Source organism: Anopheles aquasalis, chromosome Y (assembly GCF_943734665.1).
Source record: "Anopheles aquasalis chromosome Y, idAnoAquaMG_Q_19, whole genome shotgun sequence".
Lineage (NCBI taxonomy): Eukaryota > Metazoa > Arthropoda > Insecta > Diptera > Culicidae > Anopheles > Anopheles aquasalis.
The window spans coordinates 677,324-702,500 of record NC_064879.1 but is presented as its reverse complement, the minus strand read 5'-3'; the positions used below and the strand labels follow the sequence as shown (position 1 = coordinate 702,500).

The 25,177-nt window shown below is 52.1% G+C and overlaps 2 protein-coding genes across 16 annotated transcripts in view; one reads left to right on the top strand and one right to left on the bottom strand.

The window, feature by feature from the left end:
- Window positions 1–85, bottom strand: part of LOC126579792 (histone lysine acetyltransferase CREBBP) — a 20,567-nt gene extending 20,482 nt beyond the window's left edge. For all 3 annotated transcript variants that reach the window (XM_050243391.1, XM_050243393.1, XM_050243392.1), the window contains exon 1: window positions 1–85. This exon is cut by the window's left edge and continues 91 nt beyond it. The gene's annotated coding sequence lies outside the window, so the exon portion shown is untranslated.
- A 4,097-nt stretch (window positions 86–4,182) lies between these two features.
- Window positions 4,183–24,831, top strand: LOC126579794 (integrin alpha-PS2). Of its 13 annotated transcripts, none has more exons than XM_050243397.1 (11): window positions 4,183–4,244; window positions 6,088–6,186; window positions 6,262–6,797; window positions 9,850–9,971; window positions 13,684–13,781; window positions 13,906–14,035; window positions 14,144–14,205; window positions 14,334–14,382; window positions 16,253–16,324; window positions 18,453–22,465; window positions 22,563–24,831. In XM_050243397.1, the coding sequence occupies exons 3-11, from the start codon at window positions 6,568–6,570 to the stop codon at window positions 22,653–22,655; spliced, it is 4,869 nt and encodes a 1,622-aa protein (XP_050099354.1). In that variant the 5' UTR covers window positions 4,183–4,244; window positions 6,088–6,186; window positions 6,262–6,567; the 3' UTR covers window positions 22,656–24,831. The 13 variants fall into 13 exon arrangements, with proteins under 13 accessions (XP_050099354.1, XP_050099357.1, XP_050099365.1 ...); XM_050243408.1 differs by lacking the exon at window positions 6,088–6,186 and having other exon boundaries at window positions 4,190–4,330; window positions 22,563–22,626; window positions 22,966–24,831; XM_050243399.1 differs by having other exon boundaries at window positions 4,190–4,330.
- Window positions 24,832–25,177: the final 346 nt, after the last annotated feature.

Sequence of the window (25,177 nt, the reverse complement as noted above, 5' to 3'; positions counted from 1 at the left end):
CAGGGAACACTTCTCTCTGTGGCCCCCTAATCACGAGAAGTCAAAATGGCGGCGGCCGAAGTTACAAGCCAACCTCGCTCTAAGCTTGTCATGAAAATGTCTGCTGCTGGCGATATTTTTTACTTCGGCGCTGATTGGTAAAAAGCTGTGTTCACGTGACCTCGAAACTAGTTCCACTCACGGACGTATGGTGGCGCTGCCCGGCACGAGTGGTGCATGGCTGGAAGTCTGGACGCGCTGATACAGTTTTAACACTGTTTGGTTGGCAAAATTTAATTTCTCGCTCCCCCGTTCGCTAACCGATACTACCGCCTGCTAGCATTCTTGCAAATCAGAGCTCATCTCGCTTGGTGCCACTTCCGGTGACCCTGGTTTGGAGTAGTTTTTAATAGGAATGGACGGACCAAACGCCAAAGCCGCCCCACCGATACCTGTCCAGTACTGCGACGGGACACTTCACGCTGCCGATTGCAAGCCGTCGTATCGTATATCGTATCGGACCACTTGGATCGTGGTTTTCCCATAATTTTAATCAAGGCGCTGGAACGCTTTTCCCCGACATGCTGCGATAAATTAATCAATATTGACCATCCCCACCCGAAAAACTGCATTCAACTGCATCGGAAAAAATCAACATTTTTCGTGTCCAGCGTCCAGTCGAAATCGGACACAGGGATTCATCATGACCCCCTCGCCACCCCACAAACGCCAATTCAGTCATCCGACCGTTCACCGCTGATGGGCGCATGACGTGACGTCAAATGTGGCCACATTTCTGCAAAACCATTCACCGCGAACTGTCACCTGCTCGGATGAACTCGCACAAACTCACCAAGAATTTGGTGAAATTGGTGAATACGGATTTTAGCTCAGATTTGATTGTCGCCATTCGGCCTTATTGTCTACGGGCCTGCGGTTCCAGGAGTCGAATTTCTCAAAAACCGATTTTTTGAGAAATTCGACTACTGGAACCGCAGGCCCGTAGACAAAACTGCGTTCAGCAAGCTTTTGATAAGCTTTTGTGCAAAGCTTCCTTTCTTGCGCCCTCTAGTGACAGTGTAGTGAGGCAATCGCAGCGTCCTCCAGTGCTATGGTTTCCGGTTCACCCAGCAGCCACACACCTGCACCATTATTCCGCCAGTATGGTCTCCCGGAGGATGGAGCGAACTGCGGACCGTGAATCACAGCTTTCAACTTACCCCAGCTTCAAATTTCAATTTCAGATGCCTGTCGGCGGCGGCCCAATCGAAGCCGAGGGAAAAGGCACCGCACTGACACCGACGGTGAACACATCGTACACGAAGAACTTGTTCCGTGACGAGATCGACTCGCCCCAGGTATTCCCGTTCGCAGAATCCATTGCTTCGGGACGCTAGGAACTCGATGGAATGATTCCTCATTTATTTCTTTTCGGAGGACCAGATGAGGTACCACTACTTGGAAGAGCATGTGGGAGATGGGTCTGATGGGCACCCAGGGGCCAGAGGAATACGGTGGACTGTCCCTACCGACCCGGGTGCCGTCTATTTTTTTTGCGAATGCTGAACCATTCGGAAGTATTGCGCGAAAATTGAATCGAATCGAAGCGGAAATGGTAAAAATACACATTAGAACATATCGCTATACTCGCTACCGGCGCGTCTTATGAGCCCCTCGGAGGTTCTATGTTGGGTAAGGACCCTCAGGACAATGACTCCATAATCCTTCGCCAAAGTGGGGTTTCCGAATGCGCGTTATTGCTAGCACAGTAGCTCGCCTATGGAAGGATAAAACTCGAATCCCCTAGATCGTGCAACCACAGTTGATTTTCTACTGGGACTGCATTCAGCCTAATAATCTTTTAAATATTATTTGAAGGCATTAATCGTTGCACTTGTTTTTGTCAGAAATAATCGGTCTCATTTAGATGATCTGTGGACCATAGAACGACACAGAATCTGATCAGTCTCAGTGAAGCTGGCAGTGTGGAGTCAAACAGACCAAAGTTCGAATCGATGTTGTTCCTGCGTGCTAGTACCGTTAATGCTACGATTGGCACCGACCTACACAGATCGTTAGTTTTTGTCGGAAAATCGCTTCGAAAAGAAGTGCGAGATGTGGCCGCTGAACCGTATGTCACTACTACTAATTCCTTTTAACCATACCAATCTCCAGTCCTTGCTAAAAACCGTCGTCTGGTGCAACCAGGGCCATCATTCCCATTGGGCACAATGGGCACATACCCAGGGCCCCGCGCTGGTTGGGGCCCCTGAAATCTCCGCGGGTTTACAAAAAAGTTTGCTAGTTTGCCTGAAAAATCAAACATATTAGAAACCAGGGGAAAAATTTTATTGTGTTTATTTTAATCAGAAATTAATTCCAACTGACAATATCCCTTGAAATATCATTAATTGTCTTTTTTTATATTTTAGGTATTCTTTAGGGTGCAATGGTCGTACAATATCAAAATCAAATCAAAGCTAAACGAACCATTCACAAAATAACGCAATTGATCAACGAAGGTCGCAAAAATCAATTAGGTCGATTGGGGTCAGCCAGAATGATGTTAAAGTAACGTCAAATTCTACTAACTCGCAATTGAAAATCAATTCCCCTTCTGGGTCTTCCAGTTTGCAAGTGTCCAGCATGCATTTCATATTTCAATTACACAAAAAACTATTTGGATTTGTTATTTGGATTGATTTTTTCAAAATATGGGTAAATTAAAAATATTTCGAGTTAAAGTCAGGCTATTGACGACTGTTAGACTTAAATTGAACAGGAAACCCATTAAATCTAATCGGAACCCATGGCAAATCATTATATTGAATTTGTTAGAAATAGAGGCAATAATAAAAAATACCAACTTGCACATTATTGCTTCAAAAAACTATTGAAAAAAAAATATTTTCAAGCAGTTCGGCTAAGCGAATCTCTATGTGAAATTTTCATATTTTCCCCATATTTTCTCGGAAACACATCCTTCTCGTTTTTTGTTAATAGCTGTGTTAAAGAACGGTAAAATATACCGTTGATATTAATCAAAATGGAAAGCGAATGGCTAAATTTCGAAAAAACTTAGTTCGGCAAAACGAATGTCTACCGCTGTAGCCCATACAAAATTCTATCGTAAACGAATGATTAACTTAAATTTAACTTCAATGCCCCAGCAGATTCTCCTGTAACTAGCAAGCTCGTAATAACATGTCAGGAGGTTAAGCTAAATCGTGCATTGTTCAGTTCTACAGCAGATGAAGTCTCGGATGTTTTGTTGGCATCAGAACATTTTTCTCTTCAAATTTTCTACTAAAGGCGATGTTTGTCTACTGAAGGTGGCGTTGTTTTATGAAAAGTTGTATAATTTTGGTAGTTCTGATGATTTCATAGGCAACTGGTGTGTTATACGCAAAGAACAGAAAAAGTTCTCCTCTCATGTTTTTAGACGAGAATCTCCAACGGTTTGGCTGGTATTTTATAAAGTGAACAGCTTAATTTGGCACCTACGTTTTCTTAAATGAGCTCATAGAGTAGATACATTTTGCACAAGTCTATTTGGTACGTTTTCACTAGAAAAATACGCTAGAAAGTTGACAGAGTCTATTGGTTTATCTTTCTATCTTTAGGATAATTTTTTAACTTTTCTCTTTTTGTTTTTTATTTTGTACATATATTTTTTTTTTTATACATTAACAATTACATAGTATTGTGAATTTATAACATTTCATTTTTGGATCTTTGCGAAATCGTGCTTAGTTTTGTTGTAGCGGCCTCGTTACAAGTCCAAAAAAGGGGGTCCCCGTTATCATAATGTGCCCAAGGCCCCCCCCCCCCCCCCCCCCCCCCCAAAAGGCTGAAGACGGCTCTGGGTGCAGCTGCAGGTGGTGAATTCGGGCGGGCGGAGAACCATGCGAACATTCGGATGGATGGAAGGAAAAGTTATCAGAGGAAGGTATAAGAATAAAAGAAAAACATTACTCTTTCAGCAAGATTCGCCAATAGGAATTCGACGATGAAGATGATGATAATAATCGGACTGTTTTCGGTGCGATAATCCTATCCTGCCGCATAGTGCAGCAGCATCCCAGTGTGCGCACCATCGCGAGGGCGAGGGCGAGGGCGAACCGACGTCACCGAGAACGACCTCGTGCCTTTTGGTGGTCGGTCGCCTCCTCGGCGGTCCGTGGTCGCCGTGCCGCGCAGTCACACGAAGCACGCCGACCTGATAGGAAGTCGTCGTTGTCGTCGTCGTTGGCGCGATCGAGAAGGTAGCGAGAAGACAGCAGCGACAGCTCGTGAGAGAGCGACCAGCGAGCAGCGCACCAGACCGTCCACTGCCGCCTGCCTTTGCCGTGTACGTAGGCCGCCCCGTTGCGTGCATCCCCGCCCTCCGAAAGGGGTTGTGCGGCAACCACGGAATATCTCCTTGGCGGTCCTTCCACGGTTTGGTTTGCTGTTCTTATTTGAGCGGTTAGATCACCGTGCTGGTAGTAATAGCAGTAGTAGTAGTAGTAGTGGTGGTAGTGGTAAACCGTGTGTTAGGGGTGGGTTCGAGGAGGAGATACTAAAAAGGGAGTGAAGAGTAGAGTTGCGCGAGCAGCGGATCGAGAGATCAGCATTCGATCGATCGAGATTGTTTTGCGGGCGGGGAGAAGAAGAGCGGGGGCGGTGGCCAGTGCGAGTGTTCTGTGCGTGTGCTGTTTTGTATGTGTGTCTGTACGGTTGTGACCCCGACCCCAGAGAACCAACTGGTAACCGGCCGTCTGCTGCGCGGAGTGTAAAAATTCATCGAGGGCGGCACAACACAAACAAACCAAACCGTGGAACCGCACCCAGAGTCTCCCGCGAGGTGAAGCCATTTCGCTGTGTAATCGGATTATTGTTTTGGCCCTTTTTGTTTCCCGCACCGTGAGCTGGTGCGCGCGCGCCCGGGCGCGCGGGAGTTTCCATTTCCGTTCCATTTTTGGCCAGCCTCGAGTTCCGTTGCAGTTGGGCCCACCCAGAAACCGCACTCCAGCGCGGCTCACGCACACACACATTCCGCAATCGGTGCGCGACGGAACAGATGGTGCACGGAACCGCTGGCTGCATGCTAGTGGTTTGGAGATGAGATAGTTTTCCCTTCGGCTCGGCCCCGCTCCCCCACGCGGTTCTCCCAATCTACCATCCGTCCATCAACCAGGGAGTGTGCGCGTGCGCGCGATCGGGATGGGGCCGCGTAAATGAAGTGCTATTTTTAGAGAGCGCAACAATTGAGCGAACGAGATCTCGCGACGCACCGTAATCCTGTGCCTCCACGATGATTGCCACCTTCCGAAGGGGGGGGGGGGGGGGGTTGGTTTGGTGACTTCACCCTTGAGTTTGGATGTCGCAACACGGACAGCGCATCGACCGACCAACCGAGTGGGGTGCGTGGGCCACCCACCCACCACCTGAAACACCATCGCGCTCGTCGGTCGTCACGCCGACATCACCGTCGCCCACCGCGTCACGGAAGGTGGCGGAAATGCCACCCTTTTTGGCCAGCCTATCGCACCGCTCTACGGCGAATATCTAGGCGGTGCGATGGAAGGGAGGGGGGGGGGGGGTTGCTGGCGGCTTTTATGTGCTGCACGTAGACAGGAGTGCCCAGTGCCCAGTGCCCAGACCGTGGTGCCCGTTTTGCGAAGGAACGTTGATGACCGAATCGCTTACCGATTACCTTGATTGGCTGGAGGGTTCCAAGAGGAGTGGGGGGGAGGAAAAATCAGTATCCTTTTTTGGAACACGACTTCCGCGTGTTCTGTGTGCCGGCGCCTGGCGCCTCCCATGTGTTTCACCGTTGCCAACCGTGCGACGAGTGAAAAAGCGTGCATTCGGTTTGCCCGTTAACCAGACCGCACCAGACGATGACAACGTCGCTGACGACGACGACGATGAATTAGCTGGCCAGGCCACAACCGGGAACTGGGAGTGGTAAAATGGGAGCAACGGAATGGAGAATGACGGGGGAGGGGGGGGGGCAGGTAGCGGTGCGGTTGATTATGTAATATACGCCCCAAGGACACGAGCCCCTCTCACCACCTTCCTTCCCTTTTCACGCCACTCTTCCTACCGCAAACGGTGCCACAGAGACGCGAGCGCGCGCGCGTTCGCTAGCATTCGTTCGCGTTCGCTCGCCAGCTGACGACGATGCAGCAAACAAGCAAGCAAGCAAGCTAGCGAGCTACAGTTAGTGCTCCCCATGATACTAGGTGCTAATCGATGGCCGTGCTCACCACGTTTCTCTCCGTACCACAAACCCAGCCACAGCACCGCAGCACCCCATAAACGACTGCAACAAACCTACGGCACACCCACGACGACGCCGACGATCAACGCGTGTCCAGCTCGCTAGGGCTGGCTAGGCAGGTCAGCGACGGACGCCAGCTGCTAAAGTGCGAGTGTTGCTAGTGTGTGTCAACGAAAAGCCACCGAAAAACCCCGTGAAAGGTGACCGCAGGGGTGCACGCGCGACTCGTACGAGCGCGCGACAATAATACTTCTTCTTCAAAAACAAAACAAAAAACAACAACAACCGAACCGACCGACCGAACGGAAACCGCGAGCAGGATGGTGGTTCGACGGGCCGGTGGTCGATCGACGGTGGACGCCACGGTTGGCAGCGCGGTACCGGCGCTGCTGTTGCTGGTGCTGGTCTGCTGTTGGACCGGTTGGAGCACCGGACCGGTGGGCACCGCAGCCTTCAACCTTGACACGATCAACTTCATCCTGCAGGAGGGCGACCCGAACTCGATGTTCGGCTTCAGCGTGGCACTCCATCGCGAGCAGAACAAGAGCTGGTAAGTACAGGCCCTCCCCACACCCCCCCCACCCCCTTTTTCCTCGTTCAGTCGGGGCGAGCCCGTATATTTATTCACCAAATACGATCCCGCTTCCCTTACTCTCAACCCCTGGGAGCTTTACAATTGTTTTGCTTCCCAGGGGCCGTAGACCCCCCCCCCCCCCTCCCCCCGCTCCTCTCTTTCCTTTCACGTTCCCGAACAGACCAATTCGAATTTTGGTCGCCGTTAAGCCACTCGCAACCCATCGGGACACATTTTGCGCCATACCATGGCCACCTGATCTGACCATCTGTTGTTCAATGCCAGGGTGGGTGGTGGGAGACGATATTGGTGCGCGCCCGTGGCTCTATCATCGCGGTCGTCAACTGGATTCATGAACGAGCTCGAACCTGATTTGCGACTGGGAAAGGGAGCCAGAAAGTGAGAAATGAACAAAAACACAGCAAGAGAGAGAGAGAGAGAGAGAGAGAGGGGGGGGGGGGGAGAGAGAGAGAGCTATTTTTTTTTAAGATCCAACCCAAGGGCGGCCCACACACGCGCTCCATTTTATTTCAGCAATATTATTCATGCAGAATTGACGCTCTATTGACGTCTCTTGAATGTATTGATCGTTTGTCGAATATTCGATCAATCATCGACGGACTGGACGCAAAAGCATTTACCATTAGACGGTGAGTGTCGGTGGAAATTTCACGCCATTGTAGAGGGGCGGAAATTATACAACAAGTGACAAGAAAAAAATGTACGTTTTATGTACTCAAAATTCCGGTAAACATTTTCCTTTGCAACCCTTCAGTTGCAAAACCAATACGACCGATGAAGAGAGTGATATGTCAGTCACAGCTGTGGCAGCGTCATACGTGAATGTGCCCTACAGACGTCGTTCGGCCTCGTCAATATGTTTTCAGGCATCTGAAATCTGCAATTTGGTATGCATGACATTGTTAAATAAAATTATGAGTGTGTGCGGTAAAAAATCGCAATCGAAAAAAAAAATATGTCGCTATAACAATCTTGCCCCGTTCGCCGTTTGTGCCCCATTAACGCGAAACAGCAAGGCCAGGAGGAGGAAAAGGGCACATCAGGCCAGTCAGGGCCACCCCTAGAAAGCCCTGAATGAGGAGCGGGGACGCGGTTCGAGCGCGTCCGAATTTCGTAACTCCACGTTCGAGTTTGGTAAACCACTCCAGGATGCTGCAACTGCAGGAGCAGCAGCAGCAAGCGGCGGTAACAGCAGCTACGGCCACAGCTTGTGCGCTCCGGTGGCTGGTATATCGCTTACGCCAGCGCTGCAGCGGCGACAACACGCTTTGCGTGGCAAGGCCGGCATCATTGGCGAGTCGGTATCTGTTTTTTTTTTTTTTTTTTGGAAGGGATTTTCCCCCGGGGCCGTTTGCGACGGTCCCGTGGGCGCCCGTGGCGCGAGCGCTCACCTACGGTTATGCTAATGCGTATTCCACATGCAGGAGAAACCCGAGACCCTAACGGGGACGACCGAGAGACGGGCGTGGGCGGGCTGAGCCACATCGGAAAACCATATGGTGCGCGGCCGCCGCCATTAACAGACGGCGTAAGACGGTTCAGTGTCAATTGCACATCGCCGCCACTGGGACTTGGTAGAGAGAGGATCGGTAGAGGTAGCGAGAGAGTGAGAGAGAGAAGAAGAAGAAGAAGAAGAAGAAGAGTGATGAGACATGTTGTGCGCAGATGCTGCTGCTGCTGCTGCTGCTACTGCATCGGCGTCGAGTGATTTACGTTGAACGCGCCATCGTAGTTTTAGCCTTGAGATCGGTTGGTTGCTGCTGCTGCAGGGACTTCCGACCGATCATGCCATGTACGATTTTAATGGCTTGTTTGTTCCAACCGCTCCGGCTTCGGGGCGCGAAGAAATACTTCCCAGAGCGAAAGAGCGGCGACAGAGAGAGAGAGAGAGAGAGAGAGAGGGAGAGAGAGGGACGTAGCAGCCTGCATAATTCCGCCCGGAGTCTTCCGGATGTCACTTTCGGTCATCGGCGCAAGGGTCTGGGAGGTTCAAAACCGATCTTGGATTGGACCAAATTAAGCAATCAACGACTGGCTGCGTTCGCTGATCGGTATGTAGATTGATTTAGCGCATGGCGCTCTGGCCGGTCGGCGTTGTATAGGGTAACGATCCCTGGTCTGCTGGATCCGCCACGCACGTGGTTGGCATCAATTGGTATGATCTCCTCCAGCAAATGCCGGCGACGACGACGGCGATGGGTTTATCGGAAGTTGACCATCGGGAGAACGCACTATCAGAGAACCATCACCCGGTGACCGGGAGTTACAGAGTCAGTGAGCTGTATGGTGAGCCTTGTGCTTCAGACCCTCGCCACCGTGCACTTCAACCACGGTAAATTGGTTAAACGGCTCCGATCACGCAGCAGACACGAGACGAATTGGCAGCAAGCCAAGTCAAGCGGAATGTCCGTCTCGAGTTGGGCCAACGCGGATTCCAAGTGGGTTTTGCGCTGCGCACGGTTGCGGCTCCACAAGTCGAACTCTCCAACTCGAAACCGAGCGGACCCCGATCCCGCCAAAGATGCAATTCCAAATATGGAGACTGGACTGGGCCTGGGGACGTATTGCTGGATGGCTGGCTGGCTGACTGGCTGTACCCATCACGGCCATGTTTGGAGTCAATGGTGGCTCTTCGGCGGCACGATGAGCGATGCGAAAGGCTGTGGCTGCCATGGCTGGTGGCTGAAGGTGTACACCGTACGGCAGCCTGTATATCGGCGGAAATGACGTGACGTTAGTGGCGGTTGGTTTCGTCGGCGCGACATGATTCACCATCACCACGAGCACCGCACGGCAGCTCGTGCGGCACGGATGAAGATTATGTTGTCCTCCGCGCCACCGTCGTCACTCGTCGTCGTCGTCGCCGACGTTCGCGAGGATATAAATATTCGGCTACGAATAACGCTAATGTATCTTTCCCCACCGTGTGTTTGTGCGTCTCCATCTCTTTTTCTCTGGTTCACACTCTCTCTCTCTCTCTCTCTCTTTTTGCTCTCTGTCATCGCAGGGTCATCGTGGGCGCTCCGACGGCCAACACCACGCAACCGGACGTGATCGAGGGTGGTGCGGTGTACCGGTGTGACATCTACGACGACAGCCGGTGCTCCCTGGTGCCGTTCGATAACGAAGGTAAGGCGCACCCGCACCGCGAGCGCGCGCCCGCGCTCTCTCTCATCCCCTCAACATCCTTCTTCTTCTTTTTCTTCTTCTTCTTTTTCTTCTACTTGCTGTTCTTGCTGCTCTTCTCTTACCCCACCGCGGTTACATCTCCTTCCAAAACAACCCGTTCGCTCGCTCCACGATCCACGGGAGCCGCTGCTTTCGCAGTCCTCCCTCGTGCGCGTGTTCTCCCTTCTCGACTGCTGATGCCTGTGCGTGCGTGTGTTCGACCCATGAACATATTGTATCCAGGGAGATGTCACCTAAGATAAAACCATATAAATTTTTATATATTAGGTGTATGCATTTTATTTGAGGAAGGATAACATCCTCATTTGTTATGTCGTTTTAAAGTGTAACAAAATACCTTTTAAACGGAATAAGTTGCTGCTCACAATATTGACTACAACATCTTTGTTGTTTCTCCAGTTGAAAATGTCAAGTTTGATGCCTGAAAAGCCCAATATGCGGGAAGTTTTAAAAACCTTATTTTTCATTTCAAGAAAACGCCTGCTGAAAATTATCGTGTGCTGGTTTAAGCTTACATTGCACATGGTACGATGCATAAAAAATGCTTGAAAATTGTTTTAAAAGGCATAGAAGCAAAGATTTTGTTGTTAAAGACACCGATCATTCGGGTGTATCAATCCAATGAGAAGCTCCAGTTTTCACGGGTGTCGTGCACTAAGAATCTCCGGAAACTGGTGAAACTGTTGATGGAGAACGTTATCGACAATAATTGATCCATTTAAGCGAGCTCTGACCTAAAAAAACCATCAAAATGGGATAACTGTCGCGAAGAATTTTTTTTTTTAATGCTAACGATGCGGCCGAATCATTACAAAACCGGTGAACAAAACCTTTTTTTTAAAACGTCCAAGACAAAAGGCACGGCACCTCATTCTTTATGAAAATATCGAATAAAGGGAATCGAATTCTTGCCTAAAATGCTTCAAAAAATGAAGAGTTCTTGCGACATGGAATTCGAAATTTACCCAAAATATGGCAAAAAGTAGTGGCTAACGATGGGCAATATGTTTAATAAATAGATTTTTAAGATTTTTTGAGAAATAACCGATTAAATTTGGTAAAAAAAACGGAGATTTCAATGCATACATCAAATGCATTACAATTACACGAATTAATGAGATTGCTCTCATTTGAGTGTAAGATATCTCGCTGTTTATCTTTGAAATCCGTCGTAGTTTAATCCATCTCAAAAAAGGTTGACACTAATGTGGTCCTGTTTTCTATTGTTCGAGCATAAGTAGCCAATGTATCAACATCATCATAGGCTTGCCTGAGAAGGAGAAAATGGAAGCGACAGCGAATCGTACCACTATTGTTCAAGTAGGCTTTTTTCAACGTGTCCGACAGTGTATAGTATCATTTATTATTTATGCTACAAGCATCGCTACATCGGCACCTCCCTGTAGCTGCAACAGTGCAGAGAGAAGCGCTCGCTTCGTTGGTCCTTGGAAGGTGGTGGTTGGACACCCACAATCTCTCTCTCACGCACGCACGAATGCAGCGCTTGTTTCCAATTTCCGTTCCCGTTCCGGCATATCCGGTGCTTCGTCGGTCCTAGGCCATATGTATGCTGCCCCATTCGCTTACCGCCCTTCTCTTCCCTCGATTTGTTTACACCATCGGCTGCTAACCCACGGCTGGCGCAAGGGAGCGCACCGATCGTAGAGTTGCGCGCCACCGGCCGTAACGTAACGTCCAACATCACGGACGTGCAGTTCGATCTGTACGGCAAGTAACCGATCCCTTCTACTGCCCTCTTCTGCTTGTCTGCTCTTGTCACCCACCCATCATCATCTCGGTTACCTCCTCTTACCCTTACCGTCCCTCTATCTTTCTCTCTCTCTCTCTCTCTCTCTCTCTCTCTCTCTCCTTCTCTCTTTTTCTATCGGTCTCTGGCACCAGCTCTGGTTCTGGTGCGGTCACAGCAGAAGTGTTGTGTTGTTTGTTGAGTCACCTGTCTAATTCTGTGTACCCCTGCACATCCCTAGCACATAGCATCCGGCTGGTTAGTTGCGATGCATGTTTGCCTACTGGCGACCCCACCATACTCATAGTAGTAGTAGTAGTAGTAGTAGTAGTAGTCTAGAGCACCCTCTCTTCCTCCTCCTCTTCGTCGTTGTGTCAGCAAACGAATGAGGTTCACTCAAAGTAGTACGCTTTTTAGCTGACAGATGCAAGATGAGTAATGCGCCATTTGACGCCCGTCTGCGTGTGTGCCGGTGTGGTGTATACCGACTCTCCGCTACTCCGATGCGTGTTGTACCCTAGAATAGAACGCGGGCGCTGTAGCTACTAGAGTAGCGCGAGATGATGGCTTCATAGACGCACAGGCCGTCCGTGGCCGTAGTGCTGGCGCGTGCTGTTATAGGATATGTGCATACCGTACGCGCACGCCTCTGATGAGCACGATCAGCAATGCACGAATTAGCAAACGCTCGATCGAGACTGCCGAACGCTAATGGCCGTGCGGGAATGCAATTTCCCCTCTTCTCTTCTCTCTCTCTCTCTCTCTCTCTCTCTCTCTCTCTCTCTTTCTCTCTCTCTCTCTCTCCCATCCTCTCCCCACCCCTGTGTCCACTATTTCTTCTCTTTAACCACCCGTCCTCGCGGAACGGTTCTGCTGGCATGCCCTGCGGCTGCGGGAAATGTGATCAGGGCTGGAAAAGTGCTTCCTCACGTTCAAAGGTGGGTCCACCGAGCTAGCTCAATGCATCACAGATACACAAGCGTGCGCGCACACGCAACACCAAACACATAACAATTGGACTCGGTACGCGCAACTTGCAGAAGCAACGTCGCGTCCTCCTGATCCAGATCCCAGAAAAATAAAACCGATCACGTGGTTGAGAAAGAGCGGTAGATCGGTGGAGTGCGATCCTAGCAGAAGATTCTTGTACCTTGGGGAGACTCTTTAGATGTTCGCCTGCAATGTCCCTTGAAGCTGTTGCATACTAAACAGTTTGCTCATATGTAGCTACAAGAGTGTGTGTGTGTGTGTGTGTGAGAGAGAGAGAGAGAGAGAGAGAGAGAGAGAGAGAGAGAGAGAGAGAAAGAGAGAGACAGTGAGAGCCATTGTAGATGACTGAATAGATGGTAAATGGACAGCTAGACAGTAAGCGCGCCCTTCAAGTGGTTAGGCAGCCCCCAAATTTGCGGACAAACCAGGTACAGGTCCAGTGTTAGCCATATTAGAGCTTGAGCGACCTCAGAGCCGAAAGTGACCACAAATGCCGTGTGCTGTTGGAACAGGTTGGAAATATCAAACGTAGCACCAGTCATACAGGCCACACTACTCCCACAAACAGACGCACGTGCGTGAACATACACACCGACTCCACTACAGCTACTGCTTCTTCTATACTTGGCAAGTGACGTGTTCGCGCTTGATCGTGTGTCCTTCTCTCTGCTGGTTAAGTTCTGCTTAGTTCGGTGATTCAGTTCGGCCAACCCTCGGGCTATCTCGGGTGAAACCCCTGATAGCCAGACGGGTAGTGTAGCTAGAGCCTCTGCTTCAAATCTCTTCTGTTCTGCTGCGGCTGCTGGTGATGCCATCACGTTCCGTCGCGCCGGCGATGGCGTCATTGTAAACACTTCAATCCCCCAACCCCTAGAACCCCGACTCACCCGTTGGTTTGTTTGTTTTGACCGGTAGGCAATCGAGTGAACGATCAGAACGAGCAAATCGACACCAAGTCGAATCAGTGGTTCGGTGCGACCGTCGTCAGCGCCGGCATCGATGGACCGCTCGTGGTAGGTATTAGCCAAAGGTTCGCGTTGCCAATGGCTCGATAACGCGCAGGTTGGATGGCTCACTTCTAACTCTCTCTGTTTTTGTCTTGCTTGCTTCGTTCATCACTGGTGCTTGTCCGGACAGGCTTGCGCACCGCGCTACGTCTTTCACCAGCTGCAACCGAGGAAGGCGGAACGGGTGGAACCGGTCGGTACCTGCCACATAGCGAAGAACAATATGCGCGAGTTCCAGGAGCTGTCACCGTGCCGGACCTGTACGTACATACCTCAAAGCATTTCTCTCTCTCTCTCTCTCTCTCTCTCTCTCTCTCTTTCTCTTTCTCTCTCTATCTTCAACTATTCGGATTGTTTCTCTTCTGCAGCATATTGGGGCTATCATCGGCAGGGTTCGTGTCAGGCAGGGTTCAGCGCAGCGCTGACCAAAGTAAGACCCCAAGTCCAACACCCAGGGACGAACGAACCGAAGGGGGCTCTGTAGAGCGTCCTCAATGGGGTGCAATTCAACTAATGCTTTGATTCCTGTTTTCCCGTGTCCTTTTTCCGTCTCCGCAGGATGGCACGCGCGTATTCATCGGTGCACCGGGAAGCTACTACTGGCAAGGTATGGACTGCCCAGTACCGACCCTCATGTCCCCCGGAAAAAAAACATATTTCCCTTTCTCTCTCTCTCTATACCACGTCTCAGTCGTCGTCATTTGAGGTGGGGATCCTGCAAATCCTGCACATCCTCCTTATCACCGATGTCTGACTGTCTGTCTGTCGGTCTCTTTGCGGAACCTTTTGTCTTGCTCCTTTTTTTGTACTTCGCTGAGTGTGGTTCAATCCCTTCCAACTATACACGAAACAAAAATGTCTTTCTCCTTCTCATAAACACACCCACACGCACATATACAGTGACTTGAATCCGAATTCGTACGGCTAACCCCACGCCAGCTACGCGACGCAAACTCATGTTCGTACAGCATTATTGTATGCACATTATGCAATTATGACAATTGATTCTTGTAGAGAAATTATCACTTGTTATGACTGATGTCACCTTCTTGGAAAAAGTTAATTAGTTTTGGCTTGGTGATGATTTTAAGGGGGGAAGTCTGTTCGCACCAATCTGCACATGATTTGCAATTTTCATGAAAGCGTTTGGAAATCTACTGTTAATTGATGTCATAATGAATCAGTATCAATTCTCAATGAGTATTTTTTTTTATATCGGCCTTTTCAAGTGTTAATTTCTCGACTAGAATCAATTGTCATAATTACATAATTTGCATGCTGTAATGCTGTACGGACGTGAGTCTGTGTCGCGTAGCTGGCGTGGGGTTAGCCGTATGAATTCGGATTCGAGTCACTGTACACTGTTTTTTTTGCCAAAGGCTTCGTTTTTCAGGCATGGATGCGCTCCGACATGCGCATCCATTCCAAACATCATGCTCATAATCAAACCATCGCGATCGCGACCCATCATGCTCCAGCTCCTGCTGTAGCTGCCTTCCCCCCTAGTAGATGCGTAGCAAGCGTTTGTGTGCGTGTTCGTGTGTTTTTTATGCACAGTAGCGGCCTGTAGGAGGCATCACACTAAGTCAACGCGCCAGCACGCTGGGCGTACTTTACGCGCCAGGAATAAGGAAGGTCCCTATTCGTAGCAGTGTGTTAGTGTGTGTGCGTGTCTGTGTGAGTAGAAATGGGTTTTTTGTGTGTGTTTTTTTTGCACAGCGCACCTTATCTGTGTGATGCATCGCCGCACACACCCGCACCACGCCCCCCAGTGTCAGAACAGTGGCGCTTGATTCGTGGTCCTGTATAATTCGTACGGTCCTTGGCTGCACCAGCAGCGCTTCTATAGATAGCTGCCAACTCTCCTGCCTATGACGAGTGTGTTCCAGAGAATTTATTGTGTGTCCGTCCGTGCGTGTCCGTCCGTCCGTGCGTGCGTGTGTGGGTTGATAGAGTACAGAAGAAGATCATTAGATATTAGCGCGTTGCATGTCACTCCGTTGTTGCCCCCACCCCACCCCCCACTCCCAAACCACCTCAAGCCCTCTGGCTGCCATTCCTTGTTATGAACGCCTCGATTTCTGGGGCACTATTCACGGGCGCCTGTTTCAAAGAATCGGACCCTCGACACGGACATCACCGGTAGGACACAGGTTGGTGTGTTCTCTTCCTAAATAAAAGAAGAAAAAAACGAATCGAATCCGACGACCACGAGCTCAACGCATCATCTCAGATCTGATGAGACAGACCGAACCGAACCGATCACAACTCTTGCATCCAGCTGAGCTCCATGTGTGCCTGCTCCCTCATCTTCAGCATCAACGGAATGGAATGATACTCCCAGATTCTGCTGCTCGGCTGCTCAGCCCATCTCCCTCTCGCCCAAACCACCCTCCTACCCACCCTTCAATTATCCAATTAATGCATTTCCACCATTCCTTGTGATGAGTGCACGCTCTGTTTTTGAATGTTTTCAGGACAAATGTACTCCATTAACACCGACGTTGTGTTTCCCTATAAACCCCCGCGGTATGGTCACTTTGGAGAAGGTAACCGAGAACGGTCGGATCCGATTTTACTCTTGCTCCAACTTTTATACACCACTCTGTTTCTTTCTCGCTCTCCTACTTACCTCCTTATGCAATTAAAAATCAATTCGCTTCGACCCATTCTACATTTCCGTCGACATGCCTCTTACAACCGTACTAGCGCCCTCTCTAACCTACTATACGCATCCTTAACGTTGTAGAAGGCGCATGGTTAACTGCTCGTGCTCACGTGTGAACATCGGTGCTTGCTGCATGAACTAACACGCCAGGACAGGCCACGTGGTCCTAACTGTCTCTCTCTCTCTCTCTCTCCCTCTCTATAAGAGAGTTCTTGTGGATACCAGGTGGAGGGCTGGAGCTAACCTCTCCAGGGGTTTGTCCTCAATGGTGCTATGTTGCATGTTGCTCGTCATGCCGATCTAGCGGCTGCTCGTTTCTCGAACCCGGAACCGTATTCAGCCGTGTGTGTGTGTGTGTGTGCGTGTGCGTAGTTCTGGATTTCCTCGGTATTCTTGAGTGATAGCGCATGCGTGTATGTGAACCATAGCAGGGATTCGGCTGTCGACAAAAAACAAAAGTATGATGACGTCACAGGCACCATTTTGTGGGACGCATCGGGGAACTGTACAGTTTGGACCCCTTCCACTCCATCGGTATACCCCATGTACATACCACCACGTAGCGACACCGGCTGGGATGGGGCACGAATCCGGAGAACTGGATACCGGATCCTATGCTACTACTACTAACCATCAGATCATCATCATCTATCGACATTCCCATACGAAGATCAAACAACCATCCGCTTTCCATTGGCCCGGTAGTGCCAATCCTTCCACCCATACGACCGTGGAAGGTCCGTCCGCTCTCGCTCTCTCTTTCTCTTTCTCCTTCTCTTTCATTATTCGGTCAGTTCATGGCGTCGTGACCACCTCGCACCTGAAAGGCATACACAAGACTGTGCTGTGAGCGAGGTGGACCGCGACCGCAGCATCTCGCATCGCGCGCTGTTGTAGTATATAAAACCTCATCTGCCGCCGTCGCCGTCGCCTCTGCGCCCACCAACACCACCGCACCAAAAACATATTCATCCACCTCCACCGTAGCGCTGTTGTTGTTGTTGTTCTTGTTGTAGGTATAGCTGTGGGCTTATCATCTCTCTACCATTGCCGGGAGTGAGACGGGGCCTTATTCTCGGCGCGGCTGTCACGGCGAGAAACGGCGAGACCACAGCACACCACCCAACACACCCCTTAAACAGCGGGAAGTGGAAGTGCCCGTCGAGCAGCAGCCGAGACGTCGAGAAATCCAAACAAAAACCCCAGAGGCCCCTAATCTCACCCCTCATTACCTTACCCTTTCTTTCCTTGCCCTGTCTCGGTCGAGCAGATTGGCTGGCCGTTCGTTAGTACCGTCTGTCCGCGAGAGATTATCTGGGCGAATGGCGGGATTCTACTCATCGGCAGCACGTTTCCTGCGATGTTCTCCACCACACATTCCGGTACACTAGATAGCTCTCAGGGACGCCAAAACGAGTCTGTTGGCCAAGCTAATCTGCTGGTCGGGGCCGGGGTCAGGGTTTTACACCATCACCTAAAAATCCATGCTCCTTTTTCACACACATCCACCCATTTGCTCTTTCTCTCTATGCGTAGTGCCATATTCCATCCGTTTTACATTATTTTTTTGTATTTTTTCGGCTTCCCTTCGATTACTACTTCTTTAAAGCACACGCTTCGTGGCGAGCGAGGTGTGGGGTGTGTTGGTTCCGGTTTTTTTTTTTTTTTTTTCGTTGGGAGGGAAAAGCCAGCCCCTTGCGATCCACGTGTCTGGCCATGTTGCCGTTTGCGCCGAAACCTCTCCAGAACCCTTGACGGCGCATCGGTCACACCGGAAGAACCCGTTGGTGGGGCGGAGGTTTCTCCTTCAAAAGAACAAAAAAAAACGATCGATAAGAACCACCACCCCGTCAAAACACACGCGGGATTCTCTAGCGCTTCCCATTATCAGCCGTGCGGCAGCAGCAGTTGTACTGGGGGTTGGGATCTCGATGATCGGATGACTAATACTGGCACGCACCGGTCGCTCTCTCTCTCTCTCTCTCTTTCTCTGTTTTTCGCACGCGCAGGTCAGATCTACTCGTACAGCTTAAACAACCCAAAGGACAAGGTGTACAAAACGCTGGAGGACAAAAAGGACGAGGATGACAGCTACCTCGGCTACTCGGCGACGACGGGCGACTTCAACGGGGACGGTACGCAGGGTGTCGCAGTCGGTAAGCCGCGCGGTGCCGGCCTCCTCGGGAAGGTGCTGATCTACGCGTGGAACATGACGAACCAACAGAACATTACGGGCGAGCAGATCGGTGCGTACTTCGGCTACTCGCTGGCCGCGGTCGACGTGGATGGCGATGGGCTGGACGATCTGATCATCGGTGCGCCGATGCACACGGAACCGAACAACGAGGGCAAATACGAGACGGGCCGGGTGTACATCATCTACCACGGTGGCGTAGCCGCGGGGGGCGCCGGGGATCAGCGTCGCTTCAGCGAGCTGGAGACGCGCGATGGCAGCACGAGCCGGGCCCGGTTCGGCCTGTCCGTCTGCTCGCTGGCCGACATCAATCTGGACGGGTACGGTGACTTTGCGGTCGGGGCACCGTACGATGGACCGAATGGACGCGGTGCGGTCTACGTGTTCTACGGTGCCCGCACCGGCACCCTCGCCAAACCGTCCCAGGTACTACAGGCGGAAGAGCTGGCCTGGGGTGTGCCGGGGCGTCTCAGCACGTTCGGCTTTTCGCTCGCCGGTGGCATCGATCTCGATGGCAACCAGTACCCGGACCTAGCGGTCGGTGCGTACGACACGGACAAGGTGCTCGTCTTCCGGTCCCGCCCGGTCGCCACCATGGAGGCGAGCACACTGTTCGAGACGGAGAACAAGCTGATCTCGCTGGACGAGCGCAACTGTACGCTGGAGCGCACACAGAAGCAGGTCGCCTGTACGGTCGTGAACTCCTGCCTCAAGTACGGTGGCATCAATGTGCCACCGGTGCTGGACATCGAGATCGGGTGGACGCTGGATGCGCGCAGCCCCCGAAGCCCCCGGCTCTTCTTCCTCAACGACGAGGGCCGGAACGTGCTGAACCAGTCGATGCGGCTGTATCGCGGCAAGCTCGAGTGCCGGAGCGAGCGGGTGTACGTGGGCGAGAACGTCCGGGATAAGATTACGCCGCTGGAGGTGGAGATGCGGTACGGGCTGCGGGAGAGCCGCGGTGCCGGTGGTACGGTCGTGTTGAGCCAGCGGCAGCGCCGGCCCCGCCTCAACGTCGAACCGGTACTGGACGCGAACCGGGGCACGGTCCAACGGGACTCGATCAACATCCAGAAGAACTGCGGCCCGGACAACGTCTGCATACCGGACCTGCGGCTCGATATCAAGTCGGTCGACGAGTATCTGCTCGGCTCGAACAATCTACTGACGGTCGAGGTGCTGATCACGAACCGGGGCGAGGATGCGTTCGAGGCCGGCTTCTACATGGTGGTACCGGCCGGGCTCGACTTCCGGCGAGTGGACCGGTTGGGTGAGGTGCGGGATGTGCCGGTACTGTGTACGGCACCGTCGCACGCCAACAACGGTACGCTCCGGTGTGACATCGGTAATCCGCTCGCCAGCGGTAAGGTAGTCAACTTCAAGGTCATCCTCGCGCCGTCGTTTGCGGTCGGCATGGCACCGAGCTACGACTTCTACCTCGAGGCGAACTCCACGAACCCGGAGCTCGGTGGCAGCCTGCACGATAATGTGGTGCGCAAGAGCATCGGCATCTCGATCCGGACCAACCTGGCCCTGTCCGGGGTGTCACTGCCGGATGAGTTCCTCTACAACTACACCGAGTACAAGCCGCTAGCGGAGGCGACCAGTGAGCGGGACCTCGGTCCGCAGATCGTGCACATCTACGAGATCCGCAACGAGGGCCCGTCCACGATCGACGAGGCCGAGTTCTTCGTCCTTTGGCCGACGGAAACGATCGACCAGGTGCCGCTGATGTACCTGCTCAACCAACCCGAGACGCACGGCAACATCCAGTGCCAACCGACCGAGTACGCCAACAGCCGGCACCTCGCCCTCGACACGGTGCTCGCCCGGAAGAGCTTCCTCGACAAGGTGGGCGTCTCCGGTACCAGCTACTCGAAGGTGGCCGGTGGTACGGGCCGGCTGACCGGGCGCCTCCAGGGTCTCGACGGGGTCGTCCCGACCCCGATCTCGTTCTCCTCCGGTGCTGGTGCGGCGACCACCGGTACCCGAACTCAAACCGAGACCGCCAGTGGTGGCCGAGGACGCTACTACGAATCCAGCGAGCGCCGCTCCCAGTCCAGTACCGGTGGAGGAACGGCCGATGGCGGCTTCGAGCGTCGACAGCAACAGCAGCAGCATTCCGTCTCCTCATCATCATCATCATCCTCGTCCACGGTGACGTCAGCAGGTGGTAGTGGTGGTGCCGGTGGCAGTGGAGCATCCACCAGCACGTCCTACGCCACAGAGCGCCGACAGGAGTCAAACTATGGCGGGGCTGGATCGCGTCAACAAGGCCAAAGCTACGGTGTGCAAGGGCAGCAACAGCTGGAAGTGACCGGAGGCGAACGAGGTGGTTCGAGCGGTAGCAGCAGCAGCAGCACTAGTACCTTCTACACCTCCCACAACCACACAATCCACCGCACGGAAGATGGTTCCGGTAGGCGGGTGTCGTACGAGAGCAACGAGTATCGGAAGTCCGGCTCAGGTGCCGGTGCCGGTTCCATCGGTCCCAACTCCCTCGGTGTCGCTATGGGCAAGGAGGGTGGCTACACTGCCGGAAGCTCCAGCACCAGCACCAGCAGCAAAAGCTACGAACAGCAGTACGGAGGTTCATCCGACCGGTTCGTGGGCACGCAGAGCACGTCGGTTGCTGGACAGAGCCTGTCGGTTGCTGGACAGAGCCTGTCGGTTGCTGGTGCCAGCGCCACCGGTGTATCGTCGGCGTCAGGTGGTAGGCGCCGCATGATGAGCCAGCAGGATGGCGAACCGCTGGTCGGCTCGCACAGTACCGGTGGGCTTGTTACCAATTTTCTGCAGCTTGATGGAAGCCACCGAAGCCAAAGCGCTGTTGGTCAGGACAGTAGTAGTAGTGGTGCACTGGACGCAATGGCGAATCGGTTCCGCACGGACTACACCACCGGGAGCACCGGTAGTAGCACCAGTTACGGTGGACGCACCAGCTCGAGCAGTCATACGTCCACTTCGAGCACCACTATCCAGCAGCAGCAGCAGCAGCAACAGCAGCAGAATACGGCTACGGGAGCTGGTACGGGATTGTACCACCATACGACGGGTGGTGGCCACCGCCAGCAGCACTACCAAGGCATGACGTCCAACGGAACGCACATGATCTACACGAGCGGTACAACGTACGCCGGTATCGGTGATGAGGACGAGGACAGCTACGATGACACGCTGTACGATCGGAGCGAGGAAGCATACGAGGAGGACGGCAGTACGGATGTACCGCCCCGCACCGCTCACGACTACATCGGTTCGCACCATCAGCATCGCCAACAGCATCAGCAGCACCAGCAACACCAGTACGCTGGTCAGCACTATACCGGTACGACCATACCGCACCTCAGCAAGCAGCACCTGAACGAGGGTCACGAGACGGTTGACCAGAAGTTCCGCTACTACCAGCGGTTTGACCAGCGTTCGCAGCGCCAGCGGCGCCAAGCAACGGCTGACACGGCGGACCGGGCGCTCGAGGAGGCACTGACCTGCCATACGGCGCGGTGCGCGATGCTACGGTGTGTCGCCGGTCCGATCGGCAACAAGGACGTCGCGTTCATCGCGCTTCGAACGCGTGCGATCGCGCACACGCTGCACCAGCTGTCCGCTTCGACACCGCTCCACTTCTCCACCAAGATCGTGGCGCGTGTCACGAAGCTACCGTACATCGGGCAGCCGAAGGAGAAACCGATCAAGACGCACGAGATCAAGGTGCTGGCGGTACCGGAACCGATACCGAAGCCGGATGTCGTACCCCTCTGGATTGTGGTGCTGGCCGCGTGTACCGGAACCCTCATCCTGCTCCTGCTCATCTATCTCCTGTCGAAGGTGAGTCCCATGGGGCCCGCGCTCGCAATGGTCACTAGCTTATTTTTCTTCTTTTTCTTCTTCTCCTTTTTTTTTCTTTCTTTCCTTTGGCCTATAGTGTGGCTTCTTTGAGCGAAACCGGCCGACGGACTCCTCGGAGCGGCAACCACTCAACCGGAACGGTAACTATCCTGGCGACGAACACCTGTAAAGAAAAACAGAAACGCCAGACAGGCGCCCGCAGGGTAGCCCAGAGGGAAGGAAGAGGAGAAGGGGCCGGGGCATGGGGGGAATGAGGGAGACGTCCTTCGGGAGCCACCGGGACCCAACCCTTCCCCCCGGCTGCGATTCTCGCTCTCTCTCTCTCTCTCTCTCTCTCTCTCTCGCTCTCTCGCTCTCTCGCTCTCTCCCTCTCTCCTTATCTCTTGTGGTATGCCATAACTAAAACGTATGTTCGTGTGCCTGTATGTGTGTGCAACTGTATGTGTGCTTGCGTGCGTGTGATTGTCGATCCGTTACAGCCTAGGGTGCAACGGGAGAGGCACCAACACCCAATCAGCACCAACATAAAGCGGTGCCGTCGATTGCGATGACGGTATGCGGTTCTTTGAATGCGGTGCCAGGACGGGGAAGGGGCGTGGGAGGTGGTAGTGGCACGCATCGTCCGCAACGTCCTAAGCCACATACGCAAAACCACCATCACTGCCACCAACGCCACCGTCACCAGCAGCAGGCGAGGGTGGGCGACGCCATCGCGCCGCAACTTCCGCATCCGCATCGTCCGGATGCGTGTGTGTGTTTTTTTTATCTAACACAGAAAAGTATTTGTAAAACGAGTTTTATTATTCCGGTTAGTTGTCCCCCCTCCCTCCCTCCCTCCCCGTATAAACCAACTCCCCCGAAACCCCTCCACCAGCCACCAATCTCCCTCATTCCCTTCATTTTTTAACCAACTAGTCAGTTACTGCGAACTGCGACCTCTTTGGTTACAATCGTAGCTAACAACAACGACAACAAAAACAGCAGCGGTGGCAGCAGCAAAAGCGAGAACAACAACAGCAATCTAGGTTAGTAAGACCGATGACGATGTCAGGCGAGGGGCGCTGGCGTATTTACGCATAGGCGAAGTGCCAATAGGTTTAGTAGGAAGTAGCCACTGCTCGCGGTCCGTGCTCGTCCGTCAGCTGCTGGGACGGCTCACGCATCGAGTACCGGTGACTGCTTCTGCCTTGTGCCTAAAAGAGAGGGAAAGAGACACAGAAAGAGAGAGAGAGAGAGAGAGAGAGAGAGAGAGAGAGAGAGCAAGAGAGAAAAGAGATGTTTTTGAATAAGTCCCGGCCAAATTAGCAAATAGTTCTCCCGAGATGCCATTCATGATTCCCTCCTTAACCCCCCCCCCCCCCCCCTTCTCTCACCCCCTTCTCCTCCTCGTTGTAGTGCCTTCCACGGCCAACACACACACGCCCAATTGTGCATTGATGCAATATTTTGACCCATCTTTGGATACTCTTCAATATATTTTTCAAGAATCGCCCACACCACCCATTTTGTTGACGGGATGATTCATTGCTAGACTACACGCGCCTACATTAATTCATCAATAATGCTTGAAGCGGCCCATACACGCTCAATTTTATTGATCAATCCATGCAACTGGCATGCATTGCCGTTAATATATTTATGTGCGTGGGCTTCATTGATTCACTTGCCGAACAAATTTAAATCGGCCCACACACCTTTACTTTAATTCATCAATGTTGGCATCAAGGAAGAAATGGCGTAAAATTGGCTTCCGACGTTACGTCCATCAAACTGCATGCAAACATAGATAAATAAAATTGATCGTTTATGGGCCGCTTTACGGGTGTCCCGTTTTTTGCGATTGTATGCCAAGTGTGTGCCACTCGCTGTTAACGTAGGGGTTCCCGGGCACCCACTTCCAGCTCCCGTAGTTGAAGACTGATAATCGATTCATTAAACAACACAACAAAAGCAACAAGCAACAGATCCTAGTCCGTGGCGCGGTTTATGCGAGCGATAAGTGAGTTCGTCCGCGGCCGCGACTCCCTGTGGCCTTCTTTTCTTCGCTAACTGTGTGCCTTACGACAGTGGATAGAAAAGGGAAGGGAAGGGAAAGAAGGAGAAGATGGGAGGTGGGTGAGAGAGTGCAGAGAGAGAGAGAGAGAGTGTAGAGAGAATTAAAACAAACAAAATAAAAGGATTAATGAAGAGATGCGCTAGAGCACTTTGGCACTCGAGATATGATGCGTGTGCAGTGTGCGGCGAGATTAAGAGATTTTACAAAAAAAAAGAAGCAATACTCTCTCTTCGCACGCCCACTCTCACACAACATTATTATATGTATAGTGTTATTAAAACAAACCCTAGGTACATTGACATAATAAAGCCATCGCGAGTGGCCTTCGCAGCGTTATAGCGCTTGATATTAACTTAACACGGATGCTGCCTTATCAAATCATAACCTACCGTACCGCACAGATAACCTTAATAACTTATTGTAAAAGGAAGGAAGGAAGACAAAAACGCAAAACGCAAGTTCCACCCGCTCGTGTGCCCGGGAACGTTGTGGTGAAGTTGGAAGGGGAAAGGGCGGTGGGGGGCGAATTTCCGGCCTTAAAGGGTGGAGCAGAGGGCTGAGAGTATTTTATTCTTCTTTTATTTTTTTCGCTCCGCTCACCCTAACCCCCCACACCCCCCGGGAGAACCCTTTAT